The following is a 25987-nucleotide window of genomic DNA, read 5'->3' as shown; positions in this document are numbered from 1 at the left end:
GGTGCTGTGAGTCAACTTCTTTTTCCGTGGAGCGAAGCCGCATAGCCGTTGCCGGAGAGCGCTGCCTTTTTCCTGGGACAATTTGGCATCTAAAATAATCACCCGTGAGTACTTAAACTTTAACAATTGGACTTTAAATAAGGACTGGTGAGCAGAAAGGAATTGGACTTAAACATTTACTTCAATTTGGTACTGAAACGGGAAGGTCTAAACAGGAAGTCAGCCTTCCGTTTCTTTGTAGACAGAATAAAGCAAAGACAACGTAAACTAGAGCTCAGAAAATCACTTCTAAAGGATTGGCTTTCATCATTTAAAATTGTTGAACCCCCCTTCGGTAGCAGGAGAAGAAGGGGGATCTTTTTTGGACTGTTTAAGCCTGCAGAAGTGAGTTTAAAGTAAAGTAACTTTCCACCGTCCTGATCCTGGAGCGGGGTGTCAGGACTGACGTTTGAAGCTCATTGACCAGAGACAAATGCTTTTGACAGATAGCTAAAAGAAGAGTAACATAGTGATTCCACTGTTTCCTTTCGCATTTTAAAGGAACAAATATTGACAAAATATCTTTAAAAAGAGACTTTGTTGCTAGATTTGTCCTTAAAAGAAAGAACAACTAGAAGTTTTCCCTCTAGAGGGAGACTGTGAAACTGTAACTAATTCCAGGGAGCTTGCAGCTGTCACAGATTACAATCGTGGGAATGGACTTGTGACCTTGTAGGACAATGTATTCATTTAAAAAAAAAAATATTGCAAATTTCCAGCAAAGAAAAATCACCAAACATATACAATACCTTCACCCAAGAATAACAAACAACGAAAAACATAGGTAGACAAAAACATAAGCATAGAATAAAGAAAATCATAACTATTCATAACATATTTTTTCATAACTAACTGGACTTCCTCACATCTCCCTTCCCTGCGTTCTCAATACTAAAGTTATAAAACAGCAATTTATTACCTTATTTCAGTTCTTATTTTATACTTCTCCAATATTATGTCTCAAACTTCAAATAATTTTTGTCAAATACTTATTAGCTTAATTTAAACATAATATTACTTCAAATTTCATCTTTTTCTTAAACATCACTTAGTCTCATATGTCTTTCAACTAAATTGCTGGTGCCATGTTATTTTCAATCGTGCAATTTCTTAATATTCATACAGTTTATATTGTTTTTGTAAATAGTCCTTAAACTTTTTCCAGTCCTCTTCCATTTTCTCTTCTCCCAAGTCTCGGATTCTGCCAGTCATTTCGGCCAGCTCCATATAGTCTATCAGTTGCATCTGCCATTCTTTCAATGTGGGCAAATCTTGTGTCTTCCAATATTTTGCGATGAGTATTCTTGCTGCTGTTGTTGCGTACATAAAAAAAGTTCTGTCCTTTAACACTTTCTGGCCAACAATGCCCAAGAGGAAGGCCTCTGGTTTCTTGGGAAAGGTATACTTAAATACCTTTTTTAACTCATTATAAATCATTTCCCAGAAGGCCTTCACTCTTGGACAGGTCCACCAGAGGTGAAAGAATGTTCCTTCAGTCTCCTTACATTTCCAACATTTATTATCATGCAAATGGTATATTTTTCCAAGCTTGACTGGGGTCATGTACCACCTATATATCATCTTCATAATATTTTCTTTCAAGGCATTACATGCCGTGAACTTCACACCGGTGGTCCATAACCATTCCCAGTCAGCAAACATAATGTTGTACCCAATGTCCTGAGCCCATTTTATCATGGCTGATTTAACTGTTTCATCTTGAGTGTTCCATTTTAACAGCAAGTTATACATTTTTGAAAGTACCTTAGTCTTAGATTCTAAAAATTCTGTTTCTAATTTCGATTTTTCCACCTGGAAACCTATCTTTTTGTCCAAATTAAAAACCTCCTTAATCTGAGCGTAATGTAACCAATCTCGCACTTTGTCCTTTATTTTTTCCAAACTCTGCAACCTCCAGGTATCTCCAACTTTTTCTATTATTTCCCAATACTTCGGCCATGCGGCCTCCATATTGAGTCTTTTCCAAGTCTTAGCTTCCATTGGTGATAACCACCTTGGGGTCTTATTTTCTAATAAGTCTGTGTATTTTGTCCAGACATTAAATATTGCTTTCCTGACAATATGGTTCTTGAAGGCTTTGTGAACCTTTACCTTGTCGTACCACAAATAAGCATGCCATCCAAAAGCATTATTAAACCCTTCCAGATCCAGGACATCAGTGTTCTCAATAAGTAGCCAATCTTTCATCCAGCAGAAAGCTGCAGCTTCATAATATAACCTTAAGTCCGGCAGGGCAAACCCCCCTCTTTCCTTTGCATCAGTTAATATTTTAAATTTTATTCTGGGCTTTTTGCCCTGCCAGACAAACTTAGAGATATCTCTCTGCCACTTTCCAAAACATTCCACTCTGTCCACAATCTGTAGGGTCTGAAACAAGAATAACATCTTTTGCAACACATTCATCTTAATAGCAGCAATTCGGCCCAACAAGGAAAGCTTCAATCTTGACCAAGTTTCTAAGTCCTTTTTAATTTCTGACCAACACTTTTCATAATTATCCTTGAATAAATTAAAATTTTTGGCAGTCAAGTTGACCCCTAGGTATTTCACCTTCTTGACCACATTTAAATCTGTCTCTTTCTGAAACCTTTCTGATTCCAAAGGTGTCATTTTTTTTCCATAGAATCATAGAGTTGGAAGAGACCACAAGGGCCATCGAGTCCAACCCCCTGCCAAGCAGGAAACACCATCAGAGCACTCCTGACATATGGTTGTCAAGCCTCTGCTTAAAGACCTCCAAAGTAGGAGACTCCACCACACTCCTTGGCAGCAAATTCCACTGTCAAACAGCTCTTACTGTCAGGAAGTTCTTCCTAATGTTTAGGTGGAATCTTCTTTCTTGTAGTTTGGATCCATTGCTCCGTGTCTGCTTCTCTGGAACAGCAGAAAACAACTTTTCTCCCTCCTCTATGTGACATCCTTTTATATATTTGAACATGGCTATCATATCACCCCTTAACCTCCTCTTCTCCAGGCTAAACATGCCCAGCTCCCTTAGCCGTTCCTCATAAGGCATCGTTTCCAGGCCTTTGACCATTTTGGTTGCCCTCCTCTGGACACGTTCCAGTTTGTCAGTGTCCTTCTTGAATTGTGGTGCCCAGAACTGGACACAGTACTCTAGGTGAGGTCTGACCAGAGCAGAATACAGTGGCACTATTACTTCCCTTGATCTAGATGCTATACTCCTATTGATGCAGCCCAGAATTGCATTGGCTTTTTTAGCTGCTGCGTCACACTGTTGGCTCATGTCAAGTTTATGGTCAACCAAGACTCCTAGATCCTTTTCACATGTACTGCTCTCAAGCCAGGTGTCACCCATCTTGTATTTGTGCCTCTCATTTTTTTTGCCCAAGTGCAATACTTTACATTTCTCCCTGTTAAAATTCATCTTGTTTGTTTTTGCCCAGTTCTCTAATCTGTCAAGGTCGTTTTGAAGTGTGATCCTGTCCTCTGGGGTGTTAGCCACCCCTCCCAGTTTGGTGTCATCTGCAAATTTGATCAGGATGCCCTTGAGTCCATCATCCAAGTCGTTGATAAAGATGTTGAATAAGACCGGGCCCAAGACAGAACCCTGTGGCACCCCACTAGTCACTCTTCTCCAGGATGAAGAGGAACCATTGATGAGAACCCTTTGGGTTCGGTCAGTCAGCCAGTTACAAATCCACTGAGTGGTAGCATAGTCAAGACCGCATTTTACCAGCTTCTTTACAAGAATATCATGGGGCACCTTGTCAAATGCCTTGCTGAAATCAAGGTAGGCTACATCCACTGCGTTCCCTTCATCTACCAGGCTTGTAATTCTGTCAAAAAACGAGATCAGGTTAGTCTGACATGACTTATTTTTCAGAAATCCATGCTGACTATTGGTGATCACAGCATTCCTTTCTAGGTGCTCACAGACTGTTTGCTTAATGATCTGCTCCAGAATCTTCCCTGGTATTGATGTCAGACTGACAGGGCGGTAATTATTTGGGTCCTCTCTTTTCCCCTTTTTGAAAATAGGGACAACATTTGCCCTCCTCCAGTCTGCCGGGACTTCGCCTGTTCTCCAGGAATTCTCAAAGATGACTGCCAGTGGTCATCTAGACTAGCCAAGTATTCTTGTACTATCTCCTTAGTTATTCTGGGCTGTGTTTCCTCTGCTGAATCATTTGCTCCAAATTCTTCAGGTCGGGCATTGTTTTCTTTATCGGAGAAGACTGAGGCAAAGAAGGCATTGAGGAGTTCAGCCCTTTCTGTGTCCCCTGTTTGCATTTCACCATCTTCTCCTCTGAGTGACCCCACTGTTTCTTTGTTCTTCCTTTTGCTACGAACATACCCATAAAAGCCTTTTTTGTTGCTTTTAACCTCTCTAGCAAGCCTGAGTTCATTCTGTGCTTTAGCTTTTCTGACTTTGTGTCTACACGTGCTGGCTATTTGTTTGAATTCCTCTTTGGTGGTTTCCCCCCTTTTCCATTTTTTGTACACATCCTTTTTCATTTTTTGTACACATCCTTTTCCAAAACCTTGGTTTTTTGCTTATTTAATTTAAATCCCGCCACCTGACAAAACTCATGAATCAATTCTAAAACTCTTTTCGTACTAGATTCTGGCTCCTGTAATGTTAAAACCAGGTCATCTGCAAAAGCTTTAAGTTTGTACTGTTTGACTCCGACCTGTATCCCTTCAACCAACCGGTCCCCTCTAATCATATTCAAAAGCACCTCCAGGACCGAGATAAATAACAGAGGGGAAATAGGACAACCTTGTCGTGTTCCTTTTTCAATTTTAAACTCTTCTGTCACCACATTATTAACTATCAATTTAGCCTTTTGCTCTGAATAAATTGCCTCTATTCCATTTTCAAACCCCTCCTTGTAGGACAATGTATTCAGAAGCTCTGTTGCGTGCTCTCTGTAAAACAAATGCCCTACTGGCTCAGTTAAATGAGAAGACGGATTTGAAGACTAATGCGGTCAGAACTTTTGAACAGGCAGTGGGAAACTATATGGAGCCCACCCAGGAACTAAATCAGGAGTGTGCCCTCACAGAACAGATGAGAGAAGAGGATGTTGCTGAATCTTGGGCGCCAGAGATGGAGGGAGCTGCGGCCTTGCAGGAACATGAGCTTTTGGATTTGACAAATGAACTTGGAAAAAAACAGATTTGGAAAGATAAAGTTTGGATTGGTTTGGAAATGGGGGGTTGGATTGACCCCCCTATGCAGGGATGTTTGGACTTTCCGAGTCTGGCAATGGGCCGTGAGATGTTTGGAGCTGTGGGGGCTCTCAATTTTGGAGGGATTCTGAAACATGTTCTTAAATACCACATGGAGTTGAGTCCGGACTATGGAAAAGGGGCTGATTTGTTGAAAAGGGTCAAAAACATTACCAAGCTGGAGTTCCCACGAGTGAAAGGAAAATATGAAGAAGAGCCGCGGAAGGGACATAGAAGAGACTTAAGGGCCTCGGATATAAGGTTACCAGGTTAATGCGCTAGATCAATGGGATAAAAAGGACTGACAAAACCCGGGACCAGGAGGAAGGGACGGTGGATGAAGATTGGATTGTTTTTATTTCCTTTTTTATCATTAGGATTGTTTTATAAAATTGATGAATGTTAGAAAAATGTTAAATGAAATTACTTGGCTCTAGCAAAAATATTTAAAGAATTAAGTAAGAATATTATGGTTATGAGAAGTTGGTAAAAATAAGATTTAAGTTTTAAGGTTTTCTATAAGATAAGATGAAAATAGATTAAGGTAATGTAATGACAGAATATTATGAATTATGGAAAGGATTTGCTGCGATAATTATTAATTAGGATACAAAAAAGGGCAGGAGGAGGAGGTCAAAGAAAGAAGGTAATGAAAGTTGAGAATTTGAGAATGATGGATTTATTTTTTCTTTTTCTGTTTTATCTTCTTTTGTAATTTTAATTTTTTTTCAATAAATATAATTTTTTAAAAAATGAAACTCAACATCAAAAAAACCGAAGAACATGGCCACTGGTCCCATCACCTCCTGACAAATAGAAGGGGAAGAAATGGAGGCAGTGAGACATTTTACTTTCTTGGGCTCCATGATCACTGCAGATGGTGACAGCAGTCACGAAATTAAAAGACGCCTGCTCCTTGGGAGAAAAGCAATGACAAACCTAGACAGCATCTTAGAAAGCAGAGACATCACCTTGAAGACAAAGGTCCGTATAGTTAAAGCCATGGCTTTCCCAGTAGTGATGTATGGAAGTGAGAGCTGGACCATAAAGAAGGCTGATTGCCGAAGAATTGATGCTTTTGAATTATGGTGCTGGAGGAGACTCTTGAGAGTCCCGTGGACTACAAGAAGATCAAACCTCTCCATTCTGAATGAAATCAGCCCTGAGTGCTCACTGGAAGGACAGATCGTGAAGTTGAGGCTCCAATACTTTGGCCACCTTATGAGAAGAGAAGACTCCCTGGAAAAGACCCTGATGTTGGGAAAGATGGAGGGCACAAGGAGAAGGGGACGACAGAGGGCGAGGTGGTTGGACAGTGTTCTCGAAGCTACGAACATGAGCCTGACTAAACTGCGGGAGGCAGTGGAAGACAGGAGTGGCTGGCGTGCTCTGGTCCATGGAGTCACGAAGAGTCGGACACGACTAAACAACTAAACAACAACAACATATCCATGATCACCATTTTTCCTTAAACAATCCATCAATTTGGATGGTAATTTTGGATGGTAATTTTAGCAGGTAATTTCACCATTTCAGCATATTCCACCAGTTTCATAAGCCATTCCTCCTTGGTAGGGAACTCTTTCCATTTCGGTGCATATAAAGCTCTAGCTGCTGTGGTTGCATACATACATACATAAACTAGTCAGCTTTCTTAGGACCTTTATTTATTAATTTTATATTGCACCCTTCATTGGAATTCTACAGGTTGAATTGCTGTAAAACTGAGAGCTTAGTAAGCTTTCCAACAATTTGAAGTGTTGAAAGTTTAAGTAGGATGCAATATTGGCTAATTAATCTATTCTAAATGCTTCATCAGTGGCTGTTCTGTCAATTATTTTTACTTGCCCATCTGATCTTGGTTTTGCTCTCTAAATTGGGACCTGAATGGGAGGAACCTGAGTTGGAGGAGGAGGCCTCTCGCTCTTCCTTCCTGACTGAGCATAAGATGCCTCCTCTTAAAAGGTTTGGCAGGCAGGGAATCCAACTATCTGGCATCGTCTCATTGATTCCCTCCAATGCTAAACTTCTTGCTGATTCACTAGTAATCTGGTGATCCACTCATCATCAGGGCACAATGTGTCATATCCTGGACAACACAATAAAATCCATTGTACTCCAGTCAATACTTTGCTAAGGTCAGTTGCTACTCTTTGGAACAGGGAGCAGAGCTTACAAAATACAGAAATTAAACCAGGAGACTACGGAAGAGAACTTAAATGAATTTCTCAATTTATTAATATACAAAGTTTAGGAGAACAAAATGATGTGAAGTGAGCTTATGAATGATCCAGCATACCTGTGGAAAATGGAGCACAGGTATTTGAATATCTAGAAATGATATAACTAGAAATATTGTTGAATATCAGAATTGATATGGTTAATAGCAAAGCAAACAGACCAAAAAAACCTAACTCCTATCTCCCTCTAGACTATCTTGTTGTGAGATAAATATAAGTTCCCAAAACACAAAATTATTAAAAGATAATAGTTTACAAACTACGGGCAGTACACCAGGACTCATTGTAGTCATGGGCAAAGCAAGGTAGCAAAACATTTCCTCCAATCTTCCTGTTTATGTGAACAGAACTACATAAAAGTTGGGCTAAGAAGGAACACAATCTCTGTCAGAGATGAAGAATGAGCAACATGGATCATCAGGTGTGTTTCCTTTAGGCACTTCTGGACATCAGGAACATGGACTATTTTAAGAATCAGATGTCCCCTTAATTTCTGGTTGTCAGGTGCTCCCTTGTGTTCAGATCAGGCCTCAGCACAATAATGTAGCACTTGGGAAGGAAGATGCAGCCCAGAAGCCCAGCACTGGAGGCCAACATAGAGAAGATCTGCACGGCCACCATGTACTTGCCCTTGGTGCTCAGGTAGGGGGGCACAAAAGACACCCAAACACTGCAGAAGACCAGCATGCTGAAGGTGATCAGCTTGGCTTCGTTGAAGGAGCCAGGCAGCTTCCTGGCTAGGAAAGCCACCGTGAAGCAGGTGGCAGCCAAGAAGCCCAGGTAGCCGAGGGCAACGTAAAACATGGCCACAGACCCTTCGTTGCATTGCAGGATGATCTCTTCCACTTGGGAGCGCATGTCGGACTCTGGGAATGGGGGAGAAGAGCCCAGCCAGATGGTGCAGATGAGAACTTGCCCCCCAGAACAGGAGATGACAATGGAGTTGGCCAGACTCTTGCCCAGCCATCTCCTCACCCTGTTCCCGGGCTTTGTGGCCAGGAAGGCCAGCACCACCGTGATGGTCTTTGCCAAGACAGAAGAAACAGCAACTGAGATGATGAAGCTGAAGGCCGTTTGTCGGAGAAGGCAGGTCTCTTTCCTTGGGCGCCCGATGAAGAGGAAGGAGGACAAAAAGGAAAGCAGGAGGGAGACGAGGAGGGTGTAGGAGAGGTCCCGGTTGTTGGCTTTGACTATGGGAGTTTCCTTGTATTTAATGAAGATTCCCAACACAATGCCTGCTGTTAAGGACAAGAAGAGGGCAACGGAAGCTAAAACAATTCCCAAATATTCTTCATAAGCCAGGAAGGTGATAATCTTGGGGACACATTGATCTCTGTCCTTGTTTGAATGGTGATCTTCTGAGCATTTGGTGCAATGTTCTGCATCTGAGGAAGAGGAAAAGAGTAGCTGCAGCATCACTTACATCCCTAATGATCTGTGCTCTTTTACATTTTGAAAAACTGTGTGGTGGACCTCAGGAAATAAGAATGTTAAATACTGCAAACAGTTTTCTGTTGCTTCCATGCAATGCTCATAGAAGTGAGATCAAAACAGTCCACTGATTATATTGTAATAATTTTCATATGAAGTATTGTTTATATTTTTTGTGCTTTTGCTATTAAAAATTTGCTGGTTTGCATCACTTGTCCGTTATTTTTTTATAAATATCAAAATTGTTTCCTTTTTGGTGTGACCTGCTATAAAAAATAAAAAAGGAATGTTTGTGGGAATTCCTCTCACAGCTGCCCACTTTCAACCCCAGAGATTTCGTCCTTATGGCCACTCCTTTCAACGCCCTTCCTGGATGTAATAAAGTTGATTAATCCTATGGATGTCGAGGAAGAATCCACATTCCCCAATGTCTGCAGAAATCTCACAAAAAGTGTTTGAGACTGGATTACTGCCCTGTGTTTACTCTCTCCAGGAATTCATTCCGCCTTGGAGTCACCCACCTTCCTGGGCGGAGAAGGTCCCTTCCGCACACCGAGCACAAGCATAGCAGCAAATGGGCTTTTCTTCTAGAACCACCTTGGCATATCCAAGTCGACATTTTTCTGTACACCTGGAACGAGGCACAGCCTAATCAGAAAAACAAGAAGGTGCAACAAAGAGGAACAGTTAGGAGTATTTGTGGGTATGTAATTCACTCATAGAGTGAGTTTAAAAGGATCTCTGGACTGCAGCCTTTGACCCCCTCATCAGGGTCCTTTCAACCCCCCACTGACCATTGGGGCGACCAGAATATCTTGTTCTTCATAATTCGTTCAGGACAACTGAGGTTTGCACCACAGAACTCTGTTTCTTCTTCTCCGTTTACCTGATTCCCTGCTTAAAGAATCTTCAAAGAAAATGGCAATGGAGTCTGAAATGTGATTTCCCCAAATTTCAGGATTCTGATAATCTTTCAACCGCTAAGTAATACACATTTAATATGACTTTTCCAAATATTGGTTTCCCTCACTCTGTTCTTGAGGCATGCAAGGTTTCCTCTTGTCGCTGATCTATTTCCCTAGTTATTTCTTGTTCATCTGCCATTCCTTAACATTAACCTTATATTACAATAGGGTTTGTTTGTTTTTAACTTCTCATCCTTCACCAACAGCTGTGCACTTCTTAATTCCTGCACATACAATAGTTTAACGTTTGCAACATCTACAAGTGAGCTTACTCCACAAATTAAAAAATCCACAATAAATTAGTAATTATCATTTCTAAAATAAATTACTTTCCATCCTTCTGCATGTATGAAAACCCAATAGTTCACTTTTACTAGGTATTTCCCCTTTCCCCTAGGTGTTTTCCCTTTTCTTCTTTTCTACATAGTCCTTTCTGTCGAAGATTCTGTCCAGAATTTTTAAATTCTCTGTCTGCCTTGGAAATAGATGATGTCTTTTCTAAGGACCTCTGGGCTCTATCCTTTCTGTGAGCACCCCAAATTCCCCTCCTATCTCAGCTGCTGTGGAAAGAAGGAGTGGAGGTTGCAGCTGTTATTGGACGGTCAAGACATCATTGATCAACCCGATATAGTCATTTTGCAGCAGTTGTTCAAGGAAAAACAGATTCAGGATCTCCTAGCCTCCCCTCTCTGTGATTCCCCTTACCTTGTTGAATTTCTTGGGCCACTCAATAGCTTCTGGGTTAATGGTGAACTTTAAGCCAGCAGACGTCTCTCTCCTTATATTCCCAATTTTCACAACGACATGAGACTTATTGGGAGACATCACCCAGTTCATAATATCAAAGTCTCCTGATAGCTCCCAGTTCTCATCCAAGCACAGCCTGCCTCTGGAAGTATTCAGACACCGGATTTCTCTCAAGAAAGGGTGAAGCTGGAATGACAGGGGAAAGCACCAGCACTAAGAAACCTTGAAGCCAAGATGGATATCTCAGTCCCACTCACTTCAACCTCTTCTGATTTGGGGCTGCGTGTATCTCATGTAGACTGGAATTCCTATTCAGCCATTTCTATTACTACAGACCCTGCAAGTGCTCCAATTTTCCAGGGATGTCCCTGAATTAGAGAGATTTTATTCATTTGATCCTGGAATTTCCCCCTTTTCCTTAGAATGTGCCTATGTTTATTTGAGAAATGTTGGCGGATGTGGAGTTATCCAACCTACACGCTGTCCAATCCTATATAGGGAATTTTTAAATGTTTAATATTTTAGTATGAATTCCTTTATTTTGGGAGCTGCCCAGAGTGCTGAGGCAACTGAAGATGTATAAACAGTGCTATTCTAGAAAAGAAAGTGCCGGAACTCACCATGAACACCTCCCTCTGAGAATGGCAATGGGACCCACCTGAGAGGTGTCAAAACTGAGTTCCAGCGAGTTCCCCTCTGAAAAATAGCCCTGGGTATAAGCAGTAAGATTATCATTATGGAATGCGGCGTCTCTATTTTCATCAGAGAAATGTTGGGCGGTATGCTACTATTACTAATACTAATAGTAACTATGATATTTTGCAGGTCTATCCCCAGTCAAGATCAGCATCTGTGTGGACTGCAGTTTGCAAAAAGGGGAAGGAAATACCTGCCACGGCTGTAGCCTTTGGGGTCCCCATTGCTCTCCTTCCTCCACCATCAGCCTCCTCTGGGATCTAGATGAAAGTGAAGCATGCAAGGCCTGAGCCACAGCCTGAACATTGATGTAAGTGACATAGCTGTCTAGAGACAGGGCTCTCTCATGCCCCTCTTGGCATAATGGCTCCAGTTTCTCCTCCTCTCTGCATCTTATCCTGCCTTTCACGGACAACAAATGCTTTGAATATGAACACTGAAATGCTTGATTGAAATAATACACAAGATTGGACAGCGATTTATAGTTGTCACCTTTGCTGCTCCTTATTCCGGTCTGAATTGCAAAGGACAGAGAACCATGGAGGTGCTGGAACATATCTGGAGGGAGGTAATAGCCAGTTCTGATTTCTAGCAAAGCTGTTGTGATCCAGACTTTTGCCCCTATTTCCTTCTCATATACCATGTTTATTGCCAGGAGTAGAATGATGCTCATTGAATTGGTTACATAGTAAAAAATTACCCCAACTTGTCTCCATAGGAAAAAAGGTTCCCCAGGCCTAATAAATTGATTTAGATCATTTTCTGGTACAATTTTTGATAAAGCAATGCAGATCCCTTTGCTGAGCATCAGAGGTTTCACAGCGCTCTGAAATCTTTCTCCACTGTCATTGTCTGGAGTGAAGAGGCCAATCCACGTCCATCCAAAATACAGGAGCAATTCAACAATCCCCTGGTATTGACTTTCCTCTTTGGGAGTCATCCGGTAGACAAAAGGGAACAGGGTTTTACCTTCGAGAACCTGGGCAGTGAAGCCATAACTGATCTAGCAAGGAAAGCAAAAGATCACCAATTTATTTTACTTTCAGCATAACAGGCATTTAATCACATGAAATGACTGATATCTAAATCTCTGCTGGCTGAGGCTGATGGGAGTTGTAGTCTGAAACATCTGGAGGTGTCAAGTTGGTGAAGGCTCAGATTTGAAAAAGGGATGTTGGATCCATAGCTCAGGATTTTAAAAATATCCCCACTTGACCCCTCCAAAGAGAAAATAGAATTTTACGCAGCTGAAATCCTCTGTGCTTCCATGCTCTCCCACTACTTACCTGTGGGATTTTGTAGATGCCTGACAAGGCTGAAATCACTCTTGAGATGAAAGTGTTGCTTCTTTCAAGAACAGCCAGCAGGTGATTCTGTTCTCCACAGTGATAATTGGGAATATTGCATCCACTGCCTGCAAGCAGCTCTAGCATGGCGTCCGAAGTCATCCTTGCATCGCAATAGTTCTCATAGATGTTGTAGCCCAGGGTGATGTTGGGTAAGAGCCTGAGATCCTGGTTGATCTCTTGAATGGTGAACAGGAAAGACAACATGTACCAGTAGATTCTAGGTGTGTCTCTGCAATAAATGAATCCTTTAAAAAGAGTGAAACTGGCATTCATATTAATGGGGGTGGGGACATTATATGATCCAAAAAGATTAGTATGTATTGATTAATCCTATTGCATTAATATCAAACCATTTACAGTCTAGTATAGAATAAAAATTAGGAGATCTCTGCTCCATGACAGGAGCTTTGATGCAAACAGCACACAGAGCTGTTCAACAGTGGAACAGACTCCCTCCGAAGGTGACCATGTGTCATGGATGCTTCAGGTGAGATTCTTCCGGGTCCCTTCCATCTCTACAGCTCTATGATTCTTTCCTACTATGGTTTTATGAGTAAGAAATGAAGGCGCCCCTCAAAATGTGCGCTATACTGGGAAGTTGCTGCAAAGGCTGCTTTTCCTGCATTGGTCTTTGACTTCTTCCAAGGGGCTAGACTATAGGTAGATAAGAAACATTTTTATTGAAGGAGGGGAAGCACCAAATACCTCAGTCCTCTTTTACTTAGAAATGAGGCCTGGTGGCTTTCAGGTTTGAGTGCGTGGTAAAACCTATAATTTTGCCCATGTTTGGATCAGTGACTCCACCAATGAGGACACACCCTGGTCTGTATTATTTTATATAATCATTTTATTTGAAACATATCAGTCCTGCTCTTCTCCCATAAAAATCCACCCATTTTCAAGAGAGATTTTTTCATTCTGAGATGTAGGTGTCCTGTTGTGTTGTATAAAGAGAACTGTGATCCAAATAGAATAAACATAAAATAAGTAATCTCAGTTGCTTGGAAATTGCTTGAGTTTCATGCCACCCTCTGGGTTAGGAAACAGGTACCTACTGTGTCAACCATTGCAATAGTTAGAAATGAGACCAGTTTTGTGTGTGTGTGAAGAAAAGGAATAATTCCTTTTCACATTTTAGACTCCACTAATGAGGAAGTCTCCTGACTCATATTATTTTATTTATCACTTCAGTTAAAGCACATATTTCCTGCTCTCCAGCCACCAAACGTTAATCTGTAGGATTTAAAAAATCCATTTTTAAAACTATAGCATTCTTTAACAATGCTATAGTTTGTTGATGGTGATTTATAATATTATATCAGTATAAGGATATAATAGAAGAATGCAAGAATGCCATTGAATGTGGTCAAGGTTCAAAATTTTGCACTGAATTTCCCCACCTGCAGGAAGACATGAAACTCATGGCATCCTGCAGGTGGGGAAATTCAGTGCATTCATAGGTAGGAGAGTGTTTCACTAAGGAAGACCCAGGGAACAAGGAAATGGGAGAGGTTTGGGTGGAATCTTTTAGTGGACCCTCAGCTCCCATCAGCCCAGCCAGCAAGACCAATGGTCAGGGCAGGGTAGACCTGCAACATGAGGACAGCCTTGGCTCCCCAGCCCAGATCAAGGCGCTCTTTTCTTGATAAATAGGAACCATTACAAGGACTGGAGGACCATGAAACCTATACACGTATGATTTTACATACCCCTCATTCCTGGCCAAGGGTGTCTGAGAAAAGACATATGGAGTTTCCTTATATAAGCTTTTTGGAGAGATGATCCCACTGATGAGAAAGTCTCCAGGCCGGTAGTAATTGCGAGCATCCGTTTCATCCCTGACCAGATTCAAGGGGCATTTCGCCTTGTGGTTCCCGCAGCCTCCAAAGGGCATCATGAGCAGCAGAAGCTGCAACAGAAGGAGCAGGGATCTCATTCTGGCCCTGCCTCCTCCCCTAATCTTGTGATTGGCTCCCAAGGAGGCCAAGCAGAAGAACCCAAAGACTCTTGCAAGACCAACCTGGGTGGGCTTTACCAATCTGGGTGGTTTTCAACTCTACCTTCAGAGCTAGGAAGCCCAAGGCAGGCACACCCCTCTTTCGCCAGCTCTGCATCTTGTCTCAGTCTGTCTCCAACACAGGAAATATTCCCTGCACCAACTTTTTCTTTCCCAGACACAGCGCAATTAATATTGTCATGTGCCTTTCCGAGGCTCATGCAATCTCCCGAAATATCTCCTGAGCTTTCAGAAGATGAGATGACTATAATTTTGATTATTCCAAGTGGAATAAGTTTCATCACAAAAACTTTCTGGAGTCTTGAATGGCTCAAGCGGCAGGTGCAGAACTGGAGAAAAACATGCTTGATTCTAGCCGATCCCTTCTGATGAAACTGGTGTAATATGATGAAATGTATAAACTCAGAGGACAAAATGATGGATTGTATTTTTACGATCTTTATTTACTCATTAAGAAATACACAAATCAAGCATATTGTTCTGTAATGAAATAAACACTTTACACAAAAAGAAAATAGAAATTAGAAAAAGGGGAAAAAGAAGAGAAAGAATATCGAGAAATAGAAAAAATAGAAAAAAAGTTGAATGAAGAATCTTACCAAAGACATACAGTTTTTTAAGAACTACAAACCATCAGCGACCTTATTCTCTTAACTCTGTGGAATTTAATCTATGCTCCACCAAGAGTAATCATGGGAAACATATTTCATCATGTAATTTTTGACAACATCTCATTCTTTTTTTATTTTATTTCCCGAATGATTTCTTATTGATTCTGTTAGTTTCACTAATTCCAGATATTCTCATAGCTTTAAATGCCATTCTTGTTTTGTCGCTATTACATTACTCTTCCAATATTTTGCTACAAGAATCCAGGCAGCCATAGTAACATAAAGAAAATACTCTCTTATTAGCCTATGGGATGTTTGTTGTGAAAATACCCAATAAAAATAATTGTTTTTTTAGGAAATGTGTATTTTAACATTTTCTTCTATTCGTCATATATCGTGTCCCAAAATACTTTAATTTTTGGACACGTCCACCACATGTGGAAAAGGTTTCCATTTTCATGCTGGCACCTCCAACATTTACTGCTTTTTTTATTAATCTTTGCTAATTTTGATGGAGTCAAATGCCACCTGTATACCATCTTCATAAAATTTTCTTTAATCAGGTAGCATGCTGTGAATTTCATATCATTTTCCCACAGGCTTTCCAATTTCTCCAATTCTGTAGGGTAGCCGAAATCCTGGGCCCATTTACCATTACATCTTTAACTTGTCCGTCTTTTAAATTCCAATCCAATAATAACCTGTACATTTTAGAGAGGTTTTTTAGTAGAAGTTCACTTTCGAAATCTGATAATTTAGTGTTAAATCCATTCCTATTTTTATCTGCCTTAAAAAATTTGTTTAGTTGATGGTATTGTAGCCAGGTCATACTCGTTTGCTTAAGTATATAATCTTTTTTCAGTTACAGATAGGTAGCCGTGTTGGTCTGCCATAGTCAAAACAAAAAAATTCCTTCCAGTAGCACCTTAAAGACCAACTAAGTTAGTTCTTGGTATGAGCTTTCGTGTGCATGCACACTTCTTCTATCTGAAGAAGTGTGCATGCACACGAAAGCTCATACCAAGAACTAACTTAGTTGGTCTTTAAGGTGCTACTGGAAGGAATTTTTTTGTTTAATCTTTTTTCAGTTTAAGTTGATTACAGTGGAACATCGGGTTACATACGCTTCAGGTTATAGACTCCGCTAACCCAGAAATAGTACCTCAGGTTAAGAACTTTGTTTCAGGATGAGAACAGAAATCGGGGGGCAGCAGTGGGAGGCCCCATTAGCTAAAGTGGTGTCTCAGGTTAAGAACAGTTTCAGGTTAAGAATGGACCTCCAGAACGAATTAAGTACGTAACCAGAGGTACCACTGTATTTTCTTCTTCCAGTAATTCTTTATATGTTTGCCAGTTAGATTCCATATTTTCCTTTTGACTGCCATTGCCTCCATTGGTGAGAGTCACCAGGGGGTTTTGGACTCCAACAAATTTTTATTTCTTTCCCAAACCTCATAAATTGCTTTCCTAATAATGTGATTAAGGGATCCTTTGTGTATTCTAACCTTATTCTAACCTAAATAGCCGTGCCAGCTGACTATGTTGTCCCATCCTTCAATATCTAATAATTTAGCATTCTTTAGAGTTATCCAATCTTTGATCCAAACTAGGTATGATGCTTCATAGTATAATCTAAGATCAGGAAGCGCAAAACCTCCCCTATCCTGTTAACAATTTAAATTTAATCCTAGGCTTCTTACCTTCCAGATAAACCTAGCTAGATCTTTTTTGCCAATCTTTGAAGCAGTTGAGCCCACTTATAATTGGGACGGATTGAAACAAAAACAACATCTTTGATAGCATGACCATTTTGATTGTAGAGATCCTTCCCCATAATGACAATTTTAATTTTCTCCAAACTTCTAGTTCTTCTTTTATCTCTTTCCAGACTCTTACATAATTATCCTTATAGAGATTTATATTTTTCATTGTAATCCAAATTCCTAAATATTTGGCTTTATTTGTTATTTTTAACCCCGTCCTCTCTTCTAACTCTACCTTCTCCTTTTCTTCCAAATTTTTCACTAGTAATTTTGTTTTTTCCTTATTTAATTTAAAGCCTGATAGCTGTGCAAATTCATTCATTTTAGATAATGTTTCTAATATGCTTTTTAGTGGATTTTCTGTTGTAATTATCAGATCATCAGCAAAGGCCTTCACTTTATATACTCTTTCCCCCAATTTTATTCCTTCTATTTTTGGATCATCCCTTATTGCTTTTAGATGTATTTCTAGGACTGTGATAAATAACAGTGGCGATAATGGGCAACCTTGTCGTGCCCTTTGAGATGTTAAAGGATTCTGATACTTTGTTATTTATAATCAACCTTGCTTTTTGTGTTTTATATATTGCTTGAATTCCACAACTCATTTTTCCTCCTAGATTCATTTTCTCTATAGTTTTTTGCACAGATTTCCAAGATACACTATCAAAGGCCTTTTTGGCATCCACTAGCGTCAGAACTGCCTTTTTATCCGGCCGGATAACCTGAAGCATATGTAATCTGAAGCGTATGTAACCCAAGGTACCACTGTAATCAACTTAAACTGAAAAAAGGTGATATACTTAAGCAAACGGGTATGACCTGGCTACAATACCATCAACTAGACAAAAATTTTAAAATTTTTAAGGCAGATAAAAATAGGAATGGATTTGACGATAAATTATCAGATTTTGAAAGTGAACTTCTACTAAATAGTAAAAAAAACCTCTCTAAAATGTACAGGTTATTATTGGATTGGAATCTAAAAGACGAACAAGTTAAAGATGTGATGGTAAATGGGCCCAGGATTTCGGCTAACCTACAGAATTGGAGAAATGGGAAAGCCTGTGGAAAAATGATATGAAATTCACAGCATGCTACCTGATTAAAGAAAATTTTATGAAGATGGTATACAGGTGGTATTTGATTCCATCAAAATTAGCAAAGATTAATAACAAAAAGCCGTAAATGTTAGAGGTGCCAGCATGAAAATGGAAACCTTTTCCACATGTGGTGGACATGTCCAAAAATCTAAGTATTTTGGGACACGATATATGACGAATAGAAGAAAATGTTAAAATACACATTTCCTTAAAAAACAGAATTTTTTGGGGGGGTATTTTCACAACAAACATCCCATAGGCCTGTTTTTCTTTATGCTACTACAGCTGCCTGGATTCTTGTAGCAAAATATTGGAAGAGTAATGTAATACCGACAAATGGCATTTAAAGCTATGTGAATATCTGGAATTAGCAAAACTAAGAGAATAAGAAATCATTCAGGAAAAAGAATGGGATGTTTTTTAAAAGTTGAAATGTATTTCCCATGATTACTCTTGGTGGAGCATAGACTAAATTCCACAGAGTTAAGAGAATGGTCTTTTGTACAATGAGAACAGACACAGAAATTTTAAGAAATGAGGAATTAGGAACCGTATAGAGGTAGAAGGAAGTTATTAACAAATCAGGGAATAAAACCAGAGATTAGACATAAATAAGAAAAGTAAGAGTAGCGAGGAGAAATTGATAAGGTGAAGATTAAAAGGACTTCTTGATGGAAATATATGTTTATACAAATGTCGCTGATGGTTTGTATCTCTTAAAAAACTGTATGTCTTTGATAAGATTCTTCCTTTAACTTTCTATTTTTTCTATTTCTCGATATTCTTTCTCTTCTTTCCCCCCTTTCTTTTCTATTTTCTATTTTCTCTTTGTGTAAAGTGTTTCTTTCATTACAGAACAATATGTTTGATTTGTGTATTTCTTAATGTGTAGATAAAGATTGTAAAAAAACAATCCATCATTTTGTCCTCTGAGTTTAGACATTTCATCATATTCCATCAGTTTCATCAGAAGGGATCGGCTAGAATCAAGCCTGTTTTTCTCCAGCTCTGCACCTGCCGCTTGAGCCATTCAGGACTCCAGAAAGTTTTTGTGATGAAACTTATTCCACTTGGAATAATCAAAATTATAGTCATCTCATCTTCTGAAAGCTCAGGAGATATTTCGGGAGATTGCATGAGCCTCGGAAAGCAACATGACAATATTAATTGCGCTGTGTCTGGGAAAGAAAAAGTTGGTGCCGAGAATATTTCCTGTGTTGGAGACAGACTGAGTCAAGATGCAGAGCTGGCGACAGAGGGGTGTGCCTGCCTTGTGCTTCCTAGCTCCGAAGGTAGAGTTGAAAACCATCCAGATTGGGAAAGCCCACCCAGGTTGGTCTTGCAAGAATCTTTGGGTTCTTCTCTTTTGTCTCCTTGGCAGATAAGAGGAGGAGGAGGCAGAGCCAGAATGAGATCCCTGCTCCTTCTGTTGCTGCTTCCGCTGCTCATGATGCCCTTTGGAGTCTGCGGGAACCACAGGGCGAAATGCCCCTTGAATCTGGTCAGGGATCAAACGGATGCTCGCAATTACTACCGGCCTGGAGACTTTCTCATGAGTGGGATCATCTCTCCAAAACGCTTTTATGAGGAAACTCCATATGTCTTTTCTCAGACACCCTTCGCCAGCACTGAAGAGTATGTACTTCACAGTTTCACGGTCCTCCAGTCCTTCTAGTGGTTCCTATTTATCAAGGAAAAAGCGCCTTTCTCAGGGCTAGGGAGCCAAGGCTGTCCTCATGTTGCAGGTCTACCCTGCCCTGACCATTGGTCTTGCTGGCTGGGCTGATGGGAGCTGGGGGTCCACTAAAAGATTCCACCCAAACCTCTCCCATTTCCTTGTTCCCTGGGTCTCCCTTAGTGAAACACTCTCCTACCTATGGATGCACTGAATTTCCCCACCTGCAGGATGCCATGAAACTCAGGCAATTCAACCTTGGAGCTCTGGAAATTGCCTGAGTTTCATGGCTTCCTGCAGGTGGGGAAATTCAGTGCAAACTTTTGAACCCTGACCAGATTTATTGGCATTCTTGCATTTTTCTATTATATCCTTATACTGATATAATATTATAAATGACCATCAACAAACTGTCGTTAAAGAATGCTATAGTTTTAAAAATGGATTTTTTAAATCCTACAGATTAACGTTTGGTGGATGGAGAGCAGGAAATATGTGCTTTAATTAAAATGATAAATAAAATAATATGAGTCAGGAGACTTCCTTGTTAGTGGAGTCTAAAATGTGAAAAGGAATTATTCCTTTTCTTCTCTCTCTCTCTCTCTCTCTCTCTCTCTCACACACACACACACACACACACACAACTGGTCTCATTTCTAACTAGAGATCTCCAAATTTTTATTCTATACTAGGCTGTAAATGGTTTGATATTAATGCAATAGGATTAATCAATACATACTAATCTTTTTGGATCATATAATGTCCTCACCCCAATTCGTATGAATGCCAGTTTCACTCTTTTTAAAGTATTCATTTATTGCAGGGACGGAACTAGGATCTACGGGTACATGTTGTCTTTCCCGCTCACCATCCTAGAGATCAACCAGGATCTCAGGCTCTTACCCAACATCACCCTGGGCTACAACCTCTATGAGAACCATTTCGATGCAAGGATGACTTCGGACGCCATGCTAGAGCTGCTTGCAGGCAGTGGATGCAATATTCCCAATTATCACTGTGGAGAACAGAATCCCCTGCTGGCTGTTCTTGAAAGAAGCAACACTTTCATCTCAAGAGTGATTTCAGCCTTGTCAGGCATCTACAAAATCCCACAGGTAAGTAGTGGGAGAGCATGGAGGGAAAGAGAATTTCAACTGCATAAAATTCTATTTTCTCTTTGGAGGGGTCAAGTGGGGATATTTTTCAAAATGGGAAAATCTTGAGCTATGGATTCAACATCCCTCATTCAAAACTGAGCATTCACCAACTTGACGCCTTCAGATGTTTCAGACTACATCTCCCATCATCCTCAGCCAGCAGAGATTTAGATATCAGTCATTTCATGTGATTAAATACCCGTTATGCTGAAAGTAAAATAAATTGGTGATCTTTTGCTTTCCTTGCTAGATCAGTTATGGCTTCACTGTCCAGGTTCTCGAAGGTAAAACCCTGTTCCCTTTTGTCTACCGGATGACTCCCAAAGAGGAAAGTCAGTACCAGGGGATTGTTGAATTGCTCCTGTATTTTGGATGGACGTGGATTGGCCTCTTCACTCCAGACAATGACAGTGGAGAAAGATTTGTGAGCGCTGTGAAACCTCTGCTGCTTAGCAAAGGGATCTGCATTGCTTTAACAAAAAAAGTACCAGAAAATGATCTAAAACAATTTATCCGGCCCGGGGAACCTTTTTTCCTATGGAGACAAGTTGGGGTATTTTTTTACTATGCAACCAATTCAATGAGCATCATTCTACTCCTGGCAATAAACACGGCATATGAGAAGGAAATAGGGGCAAAAGTCTGGATCACAACAGCTTTGCTAGAAATTAGAACTGACTTTAAGATACCTCCAAATATATTCCAGTGCCTCCATGGTTCTCTGTCCTTTGCAATTCAGACCAGAATAAGGAGCAGCAAAGGTGACAACTATAAATCGCCGTCCAATCTTGTGGATTCTTTGGATGAAGGATTTCAGTGTTCATATTCAAAGCATTTGTTGTCCGTGAAAGGCAGGATAAGATGCAGAGAGGAGGAGAAACTGGAGTCGTTACCCCAAGAGGAGCGTGAGAGAGTCCTGTCTTTTGACAGCTATGGCACTTACATCAATGTTCAGGCTGTGGCTCAGGCTTTGCATGCTTCGCTTTCATCTAGATCCCAGAGGAGGCTGATGGTGGAGGAAGGAGAGCAATGGGGACCCCAAAGGCTACAGCCGTGGCAGGTATTTCCTTCCCCTTTTTGCAAACTGCAGTCCACACAGATGCTGATCTTGACGGGGATAGACCTATAAAATATCAGAGTTAGTATTAGTAATAGTAGCAGACCGCCCAACATATCTCTGATGAAAATAGAACCATCCCATTCCATAATGATAATCTTACTGTTTATAGCCAGGGCTACTTTCAGAGGGAACTCACTGGAACTCAGTTCTGGCACCTCTCAGGTGGGTGCCATTGCCATTCTCAGAGTGCGGTGTTCATGGTGAGTTCCGGCACCTTCTTTTCTAGAATAGCACTGTTTATACATCTTCTTCAGTTGCCTCAGCACTCTGAGCAGCTCCCAAAATAAAGAAATTCATACTAAAATATTGAACATTTAAAAATTCCCTATATAGGATTGGACAGCTTGTGGGTTGGGTAACTCCACATCCGCCAACATTTCTCCAGTGTACATAGGGACATTCTAAGGAAAAGTGGGAAATTCTGGGATCAAATGAAAAACTGTCTCTAATCCAGGGATGTCCCTGGAAAATTGGGGCACTTGCAGGCTCTGTAGTAATAGAAATGGCTGAATAGGAATTCCAGTCTACATGAGATACACGCAGGCCCCAAATCATAAGAGGTCGAAGTGAGTAGGACTGAGATATCCATCTTGGCTTCAAGCTTTCTCAGTGCTGGTGCTTTCCCCTGTCATTCCAGCTTCACCCTTTCATAAGAGACATCCGGTGTCTGAATACTTCCAGAGGCAGACTGTGCTTGGATGAGAACTGGGAGCTACCAGCGGACTTTGATATTATGAACTGGGTGATGTTTCCCAATAAGTCTCGTGACCTTGTGAAAATTGGGAATATAAGGAGAGAGATGTCTGCTGGCATAAAGTTCACCATTAACCCAGAAGCCATTCAGTGGAACAAGAAATTCAATAAGGTAGGGCAAATCACAGAGGGAGAAGGCTAGGAGATGCTTATTATGTTTTTCCTTAAACAACCGCTGAAAAATGACCATATCAGGTTGACCAATGGTGTCTTGACCGTCAATAGCAGCTGCAACGGCCACTCCTTCTTTCCACAGCAGTTTAGATAGGAGGGGAATTTGGGGTGCTCAAAGAAAGGATAGAGCCCAGAGGTACTCAGAGAAGACACCATCTATTTCTGAGCCAGACTGAGAATTTAAGAATTCTGGACAGAATCTTTAACCGAATGGACTACATAGATAAGAAGAAAAGGGAAAGCCCCTAGTAAAAGTGAACTATTGGGCTTTCATACAAGCAGAAGGATGGAAAGTAATTTATTTTACAAATGATAATTACTGATTTATTGTGGATTTTTTAATTTGTGGAGTAAGCTCACTTGTAGATGTTGCAAATGCTAAACTATTGTATGTGCAGGAATTGAGAAGTGCACAGCTGTTGGTGAAGGAGGAGAAGTTAAAAAATATTGTAATGTAAGGTTAATGTTAAGAAATGACATTTAAACTAAAAATAACTAGGGAAATAGATCAGCAACAAGAGGAAACCTTGCTTGCCTCAAGAAGAGAGTGGGGGAAACCAATATTTGGAAAAGTCATATTAAATTTGTCTTTATTAGTGGTTGAGAGATTATCAGAATCCTGAACTTTGGGGAAATCACATTTCAGACTCCATTGCCATTTTCTTTGAAGATTTATTAAGCAGGGAAGCAGGTAAACGGAGAAGAGGAGACAGAGTTCTGTGGCGCAAACCTCAGTTGTCCTGAACTAATTATGAAGAACAAGATATTCTGGTCGCCCCAATGGTCAGTGGGGGGTTGAAAGGACCCTGATGAGGGGTCAAAGGCTGTAGTCCAGAGATCCGTTTAAATTCACTCTATGTGTGAATTAAGGTAAAGGTAACGGGACACCTGACCATTAGGTCCAGTCGTGGCCGACTCTGGGGTTGCGGTGCTCATCTCGATTTATTGGCCGAGGGAGCCGGCGTACAGCTTCCGGGTCAGGAGGGCAGCATGACTAAGCCGCTTCTAGCGAAACAGAGCAGTGCCCGGAATCTCTGTTTACCTTCCCGCCGGAGCGGAACCTATTTATCTACTTGCACTTTTGACGTGCTTTTGAACTGCTAGGTTGGCCAGAGCAGGGACTGAGCAACGGGAGCTCACCCCGTCGTGGGGATTCAAACCGCCTACGTTCTGATCGGCAAGCCCTACGATCTGTGGTTTTACCCAGAGTGCCACCAGCGTCCCTATGAGTGAATTACATACCCACAAATACTCCTAACTGTTTCTCTTTCTTGCACCTTCTTGTCTTTCTGGTTAGGCTGTGCCTCATTCCAGGTGTACAGAAAGATGTCGACCTGGATATGCCAAGTTGGTTCTAGAAGGAAAGCCCATTTGCTGCTATGCTTGTGCTCGGTGTGCGGAAGGGACCTTCTCCGCCCAGGAAGGTGGGTGACGCCAAGGGGGAAGGTATTTCTGGAGAGAGTAAACACAGGGCAGTAATCCAGTCTCAAACACTTTTTGTGAGATTTCTGCAGACATTGGGGAATGTGGCTCCTTCCTCAATTTCTTTAGGATTAATCGCCTTCATTACATCCTGGAAGAGAGTTGAAAGGAATGATCATAAGAAAGAAATCTCTAGGATTTCTTCAAAACATAATAGAGTTCTTCAAAACGTAATAGAGCATAGATCATTAGGGATGCAAGTGATGCTGCAGCTACTCTTTTTCTCTTCCCCAGATGCAGAACATTGCACCAAATGCTCAGAAGATCACCATTCAAACAAGGACAGAGATAAATGTGTCCCCAAGATTATCACCTTCCTGACTTATGGAGAACATTTAGGAATGTTTTTAGCTTCCGTTGCCCTCTTCTTATCTATAACAGCAGGCACTGTGTTGGGAATCTTCATGAAATACAAGGAAACTCCCATAGTCAAAGCCAACAACCGGGACCTCTCCTACACCCTCCTCGTCTCTCTCCTGCTTTCCTTTTTGTCCTCCCTCCTCTTCATCGGGCGCCCAAGGAAAGAGACCTGCCTTCTCCGACAAACGGCCTTCAGCATCATCTTCTCAGGTGCTGTTTCTTCTGTCTTGGCAAAGACCATCACGGTGGTGCTGGCCTTCCTGGCCACAAAGCCCGGGAACAGGGTGAGGAGATGGCTGGGCAAGAGTCTGGCCAACTCCATTGTCATCTCCTCTTCTGGGGGGCAAGTTCTCATCTGCACCATCTGGATGGGCTTTTCTCCCCCATTCCCAGAGTCCGACATGCGCTCCCAGGTGGAAGAGATCATCCTGCAATGCAACGAAGGGTCTGTGGCCATGTTTTACGTTGCCCTCGGCTACCTGGGCTTCTTGGCTGCCACCTGCTTCACGGTGGCTTTCCTAGCCAGGAAGCTGCCTGGCTCCTTCAACGAAGCCAAGCTGATCACCTTCAGCATGCTGGTCTTCTGCAGTGTTTGGGTGTCTTTTGTGCCCACCTACCTGAGCACCAAGGGCAAGTACATGGTGGCCGTGCAGATCTTCTCTATGTTGGCCTCCAGTTCTGGGCTTCTGGGCTGCATCTTCCTTCCCAAGTGCTACATTATTGTACTGAGGCCTGACCTGAACACAAAGGAGCACCTGACAACAAGGAATTAAGGGGACATCTGATTCTTAAAGCATTCCATGTTCCTGATGTCCAGAAGTGCATAAAGGAAACACACCTGCTCATCCATGTTGCTCATTCTTCATCTGTGAAAGAGATTGTGTTCCTTCTTAGCCCAACATTTATGTAGTTCTGTTCACATAAACAGGAAAATGGGAGGAAATGTTTTGCTACCTTGCTTTGCCAAGGATTACAATGAGTCCTGGTGTACTGCCCATAGTTTGTAAACTATTATCTTTTAATAATTTTGTGTTTGGGGAACTTATATTTCTCTCACAACAAGATAGTCTAGAGGGAGATAGGAGTTA

The 25987-nt window shown here is 41.1% G+C and overlaps 2 protein-coding genes across 2 annotated transcripts; one reads left to right on the top strand and one right to left on the bottom strand.

The window, feature by feature from the left end:
• Window positions 1-7926: 7926 nt before the first annotated feature.
• LOC308577472 (vomeronasal type-2 receptor 26-like) lies at window positions 7927-15342 on the bottom strand. Its single transcript, XM_081177681.1, has 6 exons — window positions 14394-15342; window positions 12622-12913; window positions 11529-12338; window positions 10598-10825; window positions 9449-9575; window positions 7927-8881 (listed from the first exon to the last, which is right to left on the bottom strand). The coding sequence occupies exons 1-6, from the start codon at window positions 14618-14620 to the stop codon at window positions 7983-7985; spliced, it is 2583 nt and encodes an 860-aa protein (XP_081033807.1). The 5' UTR covers window positions 14621-15342; the 3' UTR covers window positions 7927-7982.
• A 4242-nt stretch (window positions 15343-19584) lies between these two features.
• Window positions 19585-25672, top strand: LOC308577471 (vomeronasal type-2 receptor 26-like; the record flags this gene model as incomplete). The annotated part of the gene is made up of 6 exons (XM_081177680.1): window positions 19585-19813; window positions 20677-20968; window positions 21261-22070; window positions 22768-22995; window positions 24355-24481; window positions 24774-25672. The coding sequence occupies exons 1-6, from the start codon at window positions 19587-19589 to the stop codon at window positions 25670-25672; spliced, it is 2583 nt and encodes an 860-aa protein (XP_081033806.1). The 5' UTR covers window positions 19585-19586.
• Between the last annotated feature and the right edge of the window lie 315 nt (window positions 25673-25987).

The sequence above is a fragment of the Podarcis bocagei genome (assembly GCF_964188305.1).
Source record: "Podarcis bocagei genome assembly, chromosome: 18".
In the NCBI taxonomy this organism is placed as follows: domain Eukaryota; kingdom Metazoa; phylum Chordata; class Lepidosauria; order Squamata; family Lacertidae; genus Podarcis; species Podarcis bocagei.
This window is presented reverse-complemented; position numbering and strand designations above follow the sequence as displayed.

Bases quoted from the DNA above. Each gene is read 5' to 3' on its own strand.
- LOC308577472 (XM_081177681.1), bottom strand. From the start codon at position 14,620: ATGAGATCCCTGCTCCTTCTGTTGCAGCTTCTGCTGCTCATGATGCCC. The intron at 12,339-12,621 runs GTAAGTAGTGGG...TTTCCTTGCTAG, and splicing joins GCATCTACAAAATCCCACAG to ATCAGTTATGGCTTCACTGC. The intron at 10,826-11,528 runs GTATTTCCTTCC...CTGTCATTCCAG, and splicing joins AAAGGCTACAGCCGTGGCAG to CTTCACCCTTTCTTGAGAGA.